At 51.5% G+C, this 13462-nt stretch overlaps 1 protein-coding gene across 2 annotated transcripts in view; it reads left to right on the forward strand.

Moving 5' to 3' along the window:
- The window catches only part of layna (layilin a), a 39021-nt gene extending 28085 nt beyond the window's left edge, over nt 1–10936 (forward strand). For both annotated transcript variants that reach the window (XM_085967668.1, XM_085967667.1), the window contains exons 5-7: nt 3071–3148; nt 6805–6907; nt 7716–10936. In XM_085967668.1, coding sequence (XP_085823794.1) covers nt 3071–3148; nt 6805–6907; nt 7716–8046 — 512 coding nt within the window. In that variant the 3' untranslated portion in view covers nt 8047–10936. The remainder of the gene's footprint in view (nt 1–3070; nt 3149–6804; nt 6908–7715) is intronic.
- The last annotated feature ends 2526 nt before the right edge of the window (nt 10937–13462 follow it).

The raw sequence follows: 13462 nt of genomic DNA on the forward strand, positions 1-13462 counted from the left end.
CTGATGGGGTGAGAGGAGGCTCGTGTGGGGCACAAACCCCAGCACGGACCAGCTGGGCCGAATGGCCTATAGAAGGATATGCTGATGGGGTGAGAGGAGGCTCGTGCGGGGCACAAACCCCAGCACGGACCAGCTGGGCCGAATGGCCTATAGAAGGAGATGCTGACAGGGTGAGAGGAGGCTCGTGTGGGGCACAAACCCCAGCACGGACCAGCTGGGCCGAATGGCCTATAGAAGGAGATGCTGACAGGGTGAGAGGAGGCTCGTGCGGGGCACAAACCCCAGCACGGACCAGCTGGGCCGAATGGCCTATAGAAGGAGATGCTGATAGGGTGAGAGGAGGCTCGTGTGGGGCACAAACCCCAGCACGGACCAGTTGCGCCGAATGGCCTGTTTCTGTGCTGTAACCTCTGTATAAGCGTAAGATCTGCTGTCGCTCAATCCTCAATATTTAAGACGGTTGTTTCTATTTTCTGTTTCCGTCTGACTCCATCGCCTGTTCCAGGGACTTCCTTGACTGGGGAGATCTGTCCGATTCCAGGAAAACCCGTGACCGGGAAGCTTGCAGCATTCCCATCGGGCACCGTGCTTTCCCAGGATCAGGTGACCCAGGATCGGAACACCCTGGGCATCAGTAACCTCCGCAAAGCGACTCAAAGCCTTTGGGCAATGAGGAGACCAGACTTTTCCACATCTCCAAGTGAGATTGTTAAAGCAGGTCACGTGACATTGGAAGCTGACCAAAGTAAATTTCCACGGTTAGGGTTAGGGAGAGTTGGCAAAGTTCAGCCAATCAATTTGTTCACTGTAGTGAAGTTTCAAACACCAGGGCACATAAGTTAACCATCAGGAAGAGGGGAAATGCTGGCAAACTTCTACACAAAATGTAGTCTGGAGAGAAAAGTTTGAGGGATGTGCTGAGAAGGTGGGATTGGAGGATGTGGTGAGAATGGAGGCTGATGTTTGTCTATTCGTTGCACAACCCTCCAAACCCCACTGTAAAATCTGGAGCATAAGCTGTTTGTTATCATCTCCCCTGAATGTGGGAGAGTGATTTATATCCCAGAGTTCATCCTGCAATCAGTGAACCATCGCTGTAACAGACACAGTAAGGGAGCAAGAACTGAGAGGGGAGGAGATGCTGTATCACAGCTCCAGGCCTCTTGACCTTCATCCAAATACTGGGCCCTGACTGCCCATAGTAAGAGTTTCTATAGATATTTAAAAAAGAAAAGAGTTAACAAAGTTAGCGTTGGTCCTATAGAAAGTGAGTCTGGGGAATTAATAATGGAAAATTAGATGGCTGTTGAATTGAACAGGTATTTTGCATCGGTCTTCACTATAGAGGATACAAGTAACATCCCAGGAATAGCTGTAAATCAGGAAATGGAAGGGAGGGAGGAACTCAAGAAAATTACAATCACCAGGGAAGTGGTACTGAGCAAATTGTTGGAGCTGCGGGCTGACAAGTCCCCGGGTCCTGATGGACTTCATCCTAGGGTCTTAAAAGAAATGGCTAGTGAGATAGTTGATACATTGGTTTTAATTTTCCAAAATTCGGGGAAGGTTCCATTAGATTGGAAAATAGCGAATGTAACTCCTTTATTCAAAAAGGGAGGGAGACAGAAAGCAGGAAACTACAGGCCAGTTAGCTTAACATCTGTCATAGGGAAGATGTTAAAAGCTATTATTGAAGACGTTATAGCAGGGCACTTAGAAAAGTTCAAAGTAATCAGGCAGAGTCAACATGGTTTTGTGAAAGGGAAATCATGTTTAACCAATTTATTGGAGTTCTTTGAGGAAGTAACATGTGCTGTGGATAAAGGGGAACCAGTGGATGTACTGTACTTAGATTTCCAGAAGGCATTTGATAAGGTGCCACATCAAAGGTTATTGCGGAAAATAAAAGCTCATGGTGTAGGGGGTAACATATTGGCATGGATAGAAGATTGGCTAGCTAACAGGAAACAGAGAGTAGGCATAAATGGGTCATTTTCTGATTGGCAAGATGTAACGAGTGGTGTGCCACAGGGATCAGTGCTGGGGCCTCAACTTTTTACAATTTATATAAATGACTTGGATGAAGGGACCGAAGGTATGGTTGCTAAATTTGCTGATGACACAAAGACAGGTAGGAAAGTAAATTGTGAAGAGGACATAAGGAGGCTACAAAGGGATACAGATAGGTTAAGTGAGTGGGCAAAGATCTGGTAAATGGAGTATAATGTGGGGAAATGTGAAATTATCCATTTTGGCAGGAAGAATAAAAAAGCATATTATCTAAATGGTGAAAGATTGCAGAGCTCTGAGATGCAGAGGGATTTGGGTGTCCTAGTGCATGAATCGCAAAAGGTTAGTATGCAGGTACAGCAAGTAATTAGGAAAGCTAATAGAATGTTATTGTTTATTGCGAGGGGAATTGAATACAAAAGTAGGGAGGTTATGCTTCAGTTATACAGGGCATTGGTGAGACCACATCTGGAGTACTGGGTACAGTATTGGTCTCCTTATTTAAGGAAGGATGTAAATACGTTGGAAGCAGTTCAGAGAAGGTTTACTAGACTAATACCTGGAATGGGCGGGTCGTCTTATGAGGAAAGGTTGGACAGGCTAGGCTTGTATCCGTTGGAGTTTAGAAGAGTAAGAGGTGACTTGATTGAAACATATAAGATCCTGAGGGGTCTGAACAGGGTGGATGTGGAGAGGATGTTTCCTCTTGTGGGAGAATCTAGAACTAGGGGTCACTGTTTAAAAATATGGGGTCGCCCATTTAAGACAGAGATGAGGAGAAATTTTTTCTCACAGAGGGTCGTGAGTCTTTGGAACTCTCTTCCTCAGAGGGCGGTGGAAGCAAAGTCTTTGAATATTTTTAAGGCAGAGGTAGATAGATTCTTGATAAGCAAGGGGGTGAAAGGTTATCGGGGGTAGGCGGGAATGTGGAGTAATCGGATCAGCCATGGTCTTGTTGAAAGGCGGAGCGGGCTCGAGGGGCCGAATGGCCGACTCCTGCTCCTAATTCGTATATTCATATGTTCGTATCGCAAACCTCTTTCCATTTTGAATCTTCTAGATGGTTTTGCAGTTTCAGTTACGCCCCCGTCTGTCGAGAACGAGAAGGACTCAAGTGAAATCATCAGGGAATCAGAAGGTAAATATAGGGAACTGTGTGCTTATCTCAAGATTATTTCTGTTCCTGCAATGTCAAACATTGATACACCAATCTCTGCTCCTGGAGTCTCTACCAATGGCATGTGGTGGGAGTGATCTGGGGGTCACATGACACCTGGGGTCATCTGTCCAGCAATTCATTTTTTGAAACAATATCTTTATTAATAAAATATTTAATCTATCTCAGTGCTGACTCTCACTGGGGTACGGGTCCCCTCCTCTCCTGCAGGTGCTGATTCTCACTGGGGTACAGGTCCCCTCCTCTCCTGAAGGTGCTGACTCTCACTGGGGTACGGGTCCCCTCCTCTCTCTAAGCTGCTGACTCTCACTGGGGTACGGGTCCCCTCTTCTCCTGAAGGTGCTGACTCTCACTGGGGTGCGGGTCCCCTCTTCTCCTCAAGGTGCGGACTCTCACTGGGGTATGGGTCCCCTCCTCTCCTGAAGGTGCGGACTCTCACTGGGGTACGGGTCCCCTCCCCCCGTGAAGGTGCTGACTCTCACTGGGGTACATGTCCACTCCTCTCCTGTAGGTGCTGACTCTCACTGGGGTACATGTCCCCTCCTCTCCTGAAGGTGCTGACTCTCACTGGGGTATGGGTCCCCTCTTCACCTGAAGGTGCTGACTCTCACTGGGGAAGGGGCCCCTCTTCTCCTGAAGGTGCTGATTCTCACTGGGGTACAGGTCCCCTCCCCTCCTGAAGGCGCTGACTCTCACTGGGGTACGGGTCCCCTCCTCTCCTGAAGGTGCTGACTCTCACTGGGGTACAGGTCCCCTCCTTTCCTGAAGGTGCTGACTCTCACGGGGTACGGGTCCCCTCCTCTCCTGAAGGTGCTGACTCTCACTGGGGTACGGGTCCCCTCCTCTCCTGAAGGTGCCGACTCTCACTGGGGTACGGGTCCCCTCCTCTCCTGAAGGTGCCGACTCTCACTGGGGTACGGGTCCCCTCCTCTCCTGAAGGTGCTGACTCTCACTGGGGTACGGGTCCCCTCCTCTCCTGAAGGTGCTGACTCTCACTGGGGTACGGGTCCCCTCCTCTCCTGAAGGTGCCGACTCTCACTGGGGTACAGGTCCCCTCATCTCCTGAAGGTGCTGACTCTCACTGGGATACGGGTCCCCTTCGCTCCTGAAGGTGCTCTCACTGGGGTACGGGTCCCCTCCTCTCCTGAAGGTGCTGACTCTCACTGGGGTACAGGTCCCCTCCTCTCCTGAAGGTGCTGACTCTCACTGGGGTACGGGTCCCCTCCTCTCCTGAAGGTGCTGACTCTCACTGGGGTACGGGTCCCCTCCTCTCCTGAAGGTGCTGACTCTCACTGGGGTACAGGTCCCCTCCTCTCCTGAAGGTGCTGACTCTCACTGGGGTACGGGTCCCCTCCTCTCCTGAAGGTGCTGACTCTCACTGGGGTACGGGTCCCCTCCTCTCCTGAAGGTGTTGACTCTCACTGGGGTGCGGGCCCCTCCTCTCCTGAAGGTGCTGACTCTCACTGGGGTATGGGTCCCCTCCTCTCCTGTAGGTGCTGACTCTCACTGGGGTACATGTCCCCTCCTCTCCTGAAGGTGCTGACTCTCACTGGGGTATGGGTCCCCTCTTCTCCTGAAGGTGCTGACTCTCACTGGGGAAGGGGCCCCTCTTCTCCTGAAGGTGCTGATTCTCACTGGGGTACAGGTCCCCTCCCCTCCTGAAGGCGCTGACTCTCACTGGGGTACGGGTCCCCTCCTCTCCTGAAGGTGCTGACTCTCACTGGGGTACAGGTCCCCTCCTTTCCTGAAGGTGCTGACTCTCACTGGGGTACGGGTCCCCTCCTCTCCTGAAGGTGCTGACTCTCACTGGGGTACGGGTCCCCTCCTTTCCTGAAGGTGCTGACTCTCACGGGGTACGGGTCCCCTCCTCTCCTGAAGGTGCTGACTCTCACTGGGGTACGGGTCCCCTCCTCTCCTGAAGGTGCTGACTCTCACTGGGGTACGGGTCCCCTCCTCTCCTGAAGGTGCTGACTCTCACTGGGGTACGGATCCCCTCCTCTCCTGAAGGTGCCGACTCTCACTGGGGTACGGGTCCCCTCCTCTCCTGAAGGTGCCGACTCTCACTGGGGTACGGGTCCCCTCCTCTCCTGAAGGTGCTGACTCTCACTGGGGTACGGGTCCCCTCCTCTCCTGAAGGTGCTGACTCTCACTGGGGTACGGGTCCCCTCCTCTCCTGAAGGTGCCGACTCTCACTGGGGTACAGGTCCCCTCCTCTCCTGAAGGTGCTGACTCTCACTGGGATACGGGTCCCCTTCGCTCCTGAAGGTGCTCTCACTGGGGTACGGGTACCCTCCTCTCCTGAAGGTGATGAATCTCACTGGGGTACAGGTCCCCTCCTCTCCTGAAGGTGCTGACTCTCACTGGGGTACAGGTCCCCTCCTCTCCTGAAGGTGCTGACTCTCACTGGGGTACGGGTCCCCTCCTCTCCTGAAGGTGCTGACTCTCACTGGGGTACAGGTCCCCTCCTCTCCTGAAGGTGCTGACTCTCACTGGGGTACGGGTCCCCTCCTCTCCTGAAGGTGCTGACTCTCACTGGGGTACGGGTCCCCTCCTCTCCTGAAGGTGTTGACTCTCACTGGGGTACGGGTCCCCTCCTCTCCTGAAGGTGCTGACTCTCACTGGGGTATGGGTCCCCTCCTCTCCTGAAGGTGCTGACTCTCACTGGGGTACGGGTCCCCTCCTCTCCTGAAGGTGCTGACTCTCACTGGGGTACAGGTCCCCTCCTCTCCTGAAGGTGCTGACTCTCACTGGGGTACGGGTCCCCTCCTCTCCTGAAGGTGCTGACTCTCACTGGGGCACGGGTCCCCTCCTCTCCTGAAGGTGCTGACTCTCACTGGGGTACAGGCCCCCTCCTCTCCTGAAGGTGCTGACTCTCACTGGGGTACAGGCCCCCTCCTCTCCTGAAGGTGCTGACTCTCACTGGGGCACGGGTCCCCTCCTCTCCTGAAGGTGCTGACTCTCACTGGGGTACAGGCCCCCTCCTCTCCTGAAGGTGCTGACTCTCACTGGGGTACAGGTCCCCTCCTCTCCTGAAGGTGCTGACTCTCACTGGGGTACGGGTCCCCTCCTCTCCTGAAGGTGCTGACTCTCACTGGGTACGGGTCCCCTCCCCTCCTGAAGGTGCTGACTCTCACTGGGGTACGGGTCCCCTCCTCTCCTGAAGGTGTTGACTCTCACTGGGGTACGGGTCCCCTCCTCTCCTGAAGGTGCCGACCTGTGGTGGTCTGCGGTCCTACGAGCATCCAGTGCCCTCCAGTATCTCACCCCATGCCCACGTGAGCATCTAGAGAGTGATTGCTGGTGGAATATTCATATTTTGGCGGATTCCACAGATCTGGATCCTGTTCTCACCCGAAGTCTGCACCTGGAGTGGGATCGCGAGCCCGAGCAGGAAATCTGGCTGTTTTTTTTCTTCTTACCCAAAAATGCTGAAGCCAGTTACAGTGACCTTTAGTGACCTCTCCCGAAGCCAGCCCCGGCTGAGATCTGTCCTCGGCCTTTCAGTTTTAATCTGAATGTTTCGATGTAGCTGCAGGAGTCCCGCGCCCGCTCGCGTCTGCGGAGCTGCTTTCAGACGGGCAGCTTTCCTGCTATAATCAGAGTTTTATTTCTTACAGGCAGCGCCCTCAACATCATCTACATCATCATCCCCACCATCCCGCTGCTCCTGCTGCTGCTGCTCTCCAGCGCTGTCTTCTGTTTCCGCCTCTCTGCGAGAAGGTGAGTTAGGAAACGGCAGATCACCCTGTCACCCCCACACCTTCACCCTCACCCCCACCCCCCTCACCTCTCACCCCCACCAAACCCCCTCACCCTGTCACCCCCTCACCCCTCCCTCACCCCCACCCCTTCACCCTCACCCCCACCCCCTCACCTCTCACCACCCCAACCCCCCTCACCCCCTCACTCCTCCCCCACCCCTTCACCCTCACCCCCTCACCTCACCCTCCAACCCCTCACCTTCTCACCCCTCCATCTGCCCCCAGCCCCTCTCACCACCCCCCCACCCCCTCACCCCTCCTTCACACCCACCCCTTCACCCTCACCCTGTCACCCTCACCCCCACCCCCTCACCTCTCACCCCCCAACCCCCCTCACCCCCGCCCCTTCACCCTCACCCCTCACCCTCCAACCTCCCTCACCTTCTCTCAACCCCTCTCACCCCTCCATCTGCCCCCAGCCCCTCTCACCACCCCCCCACCCCTCACCCCTCCTTCACCCTCACCCTGTCACCCTCACCCCAACCCTCCTCACCCCCCCACCCCCTCACCCCCCACCCCCTCACCCCCCTCACCTCTCCTTCACCCCCACCCCTTCACCCTCACCCCCAACCCTCCTCACCCTCCCACCCCCTCACCTCACCCCCACCCTCCAACCCCCCTCACCTTCTCTCACCCCCTCTCACCCCTCCATCAGCCCCCCCACCCCTCACGCCCACACTGAAAGATCACCCCCTTCCCCTCCCCCGACCCCAGACCGCTACTGCTGTGTTTTGAGGATTGCCATTAATCAAACTCTCTGTCCTCAGGAGGAAGGAGAGAAGTGAGAATGTTGTGAAGGAGCACAATTTCTGGATGGAGCCTGTCAGAGGCAACTCGCCAAACCTGGAGATTTACAACGTCATCAAGAAGCAGTCGGAGGCGGACTTGGCCGGAACTCGACCCCATATAAAGAACACGTCCTTCCGCGCCCCTCCGCCCGACCAGGGCTGGGACAGTCTCTCCGGGGACTATGACAACATGGACAGCAACTGCTCCCACAGCGGCTTCGTGACCAACGAGATTTACCAACCTTGCAATGAGCAAGCCTCCGGGAGCAGAGAGTCCGGCTGGGTGGAAAATGAGATCTACAGCTACTAGGACCATCCAATATACAGCTGCGAGGACCCAGCTGTGTGATTTTACCCCGAGCCCAGAGCTCAGCCCTTGTGCTGGGTGTCCTCACTCTGCTGGAGGCGGGGGTTCGATTCCCCCATCAGCAGCTGGTGTGTTTCTGATAGGACAGAGCACTCCATTTTTCCTTTTGTTTCAGATCAATGGTGCACAGGGAGATACAACCAATGACATAGGGTCATGAGCAGACACCTCTGTAAATATTGAAGCTATAGGTGAACCATCGACACAGGACTGGGACCCAGAGGGGCAGCTCAGTGTGAGAGGGGGTGATGTGCAGATATCTTACAGCCTTGTTGGTGTAAACACCCGCTCTGAGCCTGGCTGGGTATTGTCCCCAGAATATCACCGAGTGGTGCCCCTGTTTTATTCTGAGCATACTGCCGACACCAACTCGCAAACTGCACACGGTCAGTATTAAATCACCGCAAACTCTCGATCAGAGATCATTCTGGCTCTTTCTCTCTAGACGTTGGGCTCCTGCTTGTGAAATGCCACAACTCTGGATAAACATCATGCCTGGCTTTCCAGAACCTCGTTTCAGAACTGACCTTCGACCTGAGAGAGGACTTTAGGGACACAGGGACAGGAGGAGGCCATTCAGCCCTTCGAGCCTGCTCCCATTCAGTTAGATCACGGCTGATCTGTATCTTCGCTCCGTATCCCTCGACAAAAATCTATCGACCTCAGTCTTGAAAGCTCCAATTGACCCCCAGCAGCCACAACCTTATGTGGGAGAGAGTTCCAGATTATTAAATCCAAGATTTGTGTTGGACAGAAGCCTAAACATTAGCAATGACTGTTAGAAAACCAAGGGTTGAGTTTTGGGGATTTAAATTTGATGGTTTTAAACTTCTAGGATGTTCACTGGATTTTACCCACATCATCTGAGTCCAATTAATATTTTGAAAATGCATAAATCATTTTTTTTTGCTTGGTATGAATTTCTGTGGATTTTCTGTAATGAAATGAAGATGTCCTTGGCTGCATGTAGTGTGTGTCTGAGCTGCTCCCAAACCTGGGTATCTTCCACAGAGCTCGGCTGAAACCCAATGTAAACAGCCTCAAACCTGCAGGGGCTTCTCGACTGTTATAAATCATCGCTGTTGCTTTTGTAACTCTCTCACTTGGACTCCCCCCGAATCCTCCTGACCCCGCCACTCTCCCCCCAACCCCGCCACTCTCCCCCCCAACCCCGCCATTCTCCCCCCAACCCCGCCATTCTCCCCCCAACCCCGCCATTCTCCCCTCAACCCCGCCACTCTCCCCCAACCCCGCCATTCTCCCCCCAACCCCGCCATTCTCCCCCCAACCCCGCCATTCTCCCCAACCCCGCCATTCTCCCCCAACCCCGCCATTCTCCCCCCAACCCCGCCATTCTCCCCCCAACCCCGCCATTCTCCCCCCAACCCCGCCATTCTCCCCCCAACCCCGCCATTCTCCCCCCAACCCCGCCATTCTCCCCTCAACCCCGCCACTCTCCCCCAACCCCGCCATTCTCCCCCCAACCCCACCATTCTCCCCCCAACCCCACCATTCTCCCCAACCCCGCCATTCTCCCCCAACCCCGCCATTCTCCCCCAACCCCGCCATTCTCCCCCAACCCCGCCATTCTCCACATCTCACCGTTCTCCCCCAACCCCACCATTCCCTTGAATCCCGTCATTCCCCCCAACCCTGCTGTTTCCCCCCAACCCCACTACTCTTTCCAGATCCAGCAAAATAGAAAACCATTACTGTCTCAAAAACTACTTTTTTGGAACCTTATTAATTGGTTCAGTGTGGTGTGTTACTGAGCCATGCATTACTCAGAGTGTGGTGTGTTACTGATTTATAAAGAGCAGGAACAGGGGGAAATCAGGAATGAGCAAAGGCCATTTGCTCTGCAATGCTCACCTTATACATCGACCCAAGTTCTGCTGTGAGCAGTGAACGGATGATGTCCTCCATCCATGAGACTTGCACTTTCCCGTAGACTTTCTCCACAGATGCTGCCTGACCTGCTGAGTATTTCCAGCATTGTCTGTTTTTATTTTGACTTTCTATCAGGTTTTGTGTGCCAAGTTGCTGTAAGTTTGAGAGCCAAACAGCGCTGCGCCCTCTGCAGGGCATCTGGGACCTGTGTATATCCTTAACCAATCAGATTGAAGAATCGTTAATGAGCAGTGCAGAGTCTGAACCAGGAAGTGTCATAGAATATTGAATTCAATGTCAAATCATGTACAGAAAGCAAAAGCAAGAGAGGGAAATAAAGATCGGATTGAGAGAGATAAAAGAGACAGAAAGAAAAAGTAAAAATCTCCAACAATAATTAAAAGCTGAAGGAATGAGACTCCACACTTGTAAAAGTTAATTTTCAGTACCGGAGAGATTGTTTGGCAGTAACTAAGATTTATCATGACGTTGAAAGGGTACTTACACTGGAATGGACAAGCTCAAACTTCCTGTGGCACGTTTAGTCCGTATCTACGCTGTCCGTACAGGAGCTTCACGCTGTTTAATGTATTTGAATGCCGAGTCTTTCAGCAAGATGCCCTTCTCACGCAGCTTATGGCGGAGCGGCACATCTCGGACAGCATCTTCCGGATCTCCACGTTTAACTGCACTTGTCCTCTCGCCGGAAGTTGATGTCCAATTTGCACGTAAATAGCGGTGAGCGCTGTTACCATCACCTTTATTTTACACAGCAAAATCCGGCCATGAGTTCTCTGACCATACACAGTGTGGATTGTTTCATTTACAGAGCGCTCAGATTGTGTGCATTAAATTGGAAATTGCTGTAAATAGCGGGAATTCCTGTAACTTGGAATGTGTTTCTCTATTGTACAGATATAGCCAATGAACTGTTTGAATTGCATATGTGATTTGGGTTTGTGATGTGATCAGTTTCCGATGTTTAACGGGATTTCTGGTCAGGCTAATTATCACCTTCATGTGATCTCTGTAATTGGAAAATTTCACGAGATTATTTCATTATTTTTCCTCTCACCATTTCTAGATTTCCATTCCAATCCAATAGAAAAACATAATTTGTCCTGGCTGGATTGTACTTAAGGTTAATTGCAACTTAAAGGGCTGAACAAGAAATTATTTCATGCCATTTAAAGATGAAAGTGCAATGATCTCACTGTGTTACTGATAGTGTCGATGTTATGTAGGGAAAGGCAACAGTGAGAATTCCCAAAACTGAGGCTTTCAGAATCTGATAAGTTAAAAGCTTCACTTTGTAACAATTCAGGAATTCTTTCAACCTCTGGTCTGTGATCAGATGGATGACTTCACATCATCTCTATTACAACGTGTATGAGCGAGTGTATGTTGAACATTTGGTCCATTTCCCACTCTCGCGTGGGTTTTTAGTCTCTCTGGGTGAGATCACCGATTTAGTTACAATTTGGTTTTTTTCATTCATGGGATGTGGGTTTCGCTGGCGAGGCCAGCATTTATTTCCCATCACTAATTGTCCTCGAGAAGGTGGTGGTGAGCTGCCTTCTTGAACCGCTGCAGTCCATGTATACTTCTTTGTAGTGGTTCGCTACAACTGACTGTCTCACTGGGCCATTTCAAGGGAAGTTACGAGTCAACCACATTGCTGTGGGACTGAAGTCACACACAGGCCCAGACCGGGTAAGGACGGCAGATTTCCTTCCCTAAATCTGACAGTTTCATGGTCACCATTACTGATACTAGCTTTTTTTTAAATTCCAGATTTATTTAATTAACTGAATTTAAATCCCCCAGCTGTGATCATTAGTCCAGGCCTCTGGATTTCTGGTCCAGTAACATTACCACTATACTACCGTACCCTTTGTGCGGAGTTAAGGACACTCGTGTTCTGGATCCACTCACCCTCTCGCCCACCCACTCACCCTCTCGCCCACCCACTCACCCTCCTTTGGGTTTCATTTCACTTTGGAATCTTCCATTAACAGAAGGAGGGGATGCCGGTCTGAGGAGTGTGGACTGGATTGGAACCAAGGTTCCAGATCTGAGTGCTCAGTGAGTTTGGTCACCACAACACCCAGTCCCCTTGGTTTGGACTCCATCCCAGGTTTGAAGCTGTGAAGGCGAGCACAGTCAAACATTCCGAAGCCGTGTATCACCGATCCCTGCCCCACAGCCTCTGGCTTCTGGCGAAGGTAGTTGTTCATGTTGAGTTCCTCCAATCTCTACCACAAATCTTCGAGATCACATTCCTGAAATGAGTTCCCACTCTAAGACAAGACGCTCATTCATCAGTCCACACAGATTTATTTGTTTTAAAGTGTGAATATTTTTATTTATAAACCTGTAATGTTTTATTTTGGTTCCACATTCCTTCATCCATGGTAACATTTTTGAACAGTCAAATTCTTTTTTAACTGCTTCAATGTTTAAGGTTTGATCAGAGAATCTCTCTGATTCAGAGATTGGTTCTGATTTCTGTTTTATTGAGATTTGATATTTAATTTTATATCTTATTTCAATTACCTCATCAGCATTGCAGAGTGTTGGGGTAGGGGCTTGTTCCTGGGACTCCTCCCACCTCTTGGTTACAAGGAGATTTTTTTTTTGCCTCTCGGGGTGTGGGCGTCGATGGCGAGTCCAGCATTTATTGCCCATCTCTATTTGCCTTGAGAAGGTGGTGGTGGTGAGCCGCCGCCTTGAACCACCGCAAGTGGTTTGATACACTTGCTAGGCCACTTCCGAGGGCAGTGAACAAACGATATAAGAATCATAGAAATTTTCAGCACAGAAGGAGGCCATTCGGCCCATCGTGTCTCTGCTCAGTCTTTGCCAGAGCGATCTAAAACTAATCCCATGGCCCTGTTCCCTCCCCATAACCCTGTATCTCCTTCTGATTCAAACATCTACCCACTTTGCCCTTAAAAGATGCAATGATTTAAATCATTCCGTGCTTCAATAACCCTCTGTAATTTCTCCCAACCTCTCTCCAAATCTCTTAGTGATCATTTTAAATTGCTGTCACTGATAATCCAATTGGTAGAAATAGTCTTTCCCTATTCACTATTAAAACCCTCCATGATTTAAAAAATCTCCTCTTAGCTTTCTGTGCTCCAGTGGGAACAGTCCCAGTATCTTGAGGATCTCCTCATAACTCTACTTTCTCATGCCTGGGATCTTCCTGATCCATCTTGTTGAAACGTGGGAACAAGAACTTGAACACTTTATCAACCAGAAAATATCATGGTGGTCGAGGGGGTCAGACTAGGGTCGTCAGCCCTTTAGTGAACTGAATTCAAATTCTAAATATGCCATAATCTACTGGATCACTGGCCCAGGCCTCTGGCTCACTGGCCCAGGCCTCTGGATCACTGGCCCAGGCTCCTAGATTAAAGAATTGGCTTAAGGACAGAAAACAGTGAGTTGTGGTAAATGGCTG

The sequence above is a fragment of the Somniosus microcephalus genome, chromosome 26, assembly GCF_052327205.1.
Source record: "Somniosus microcephalus isolate GS21.2 chromosome 26, FLI_Smic_1.0, whole genome shotgun sequence".
Taxonomy (NCBI): Eukaryota; Metazoa; Chordata; class Chondrichthyes; order Squaliformes; family Somniosidae; genus Somniosus; species Somniosus microcephalus.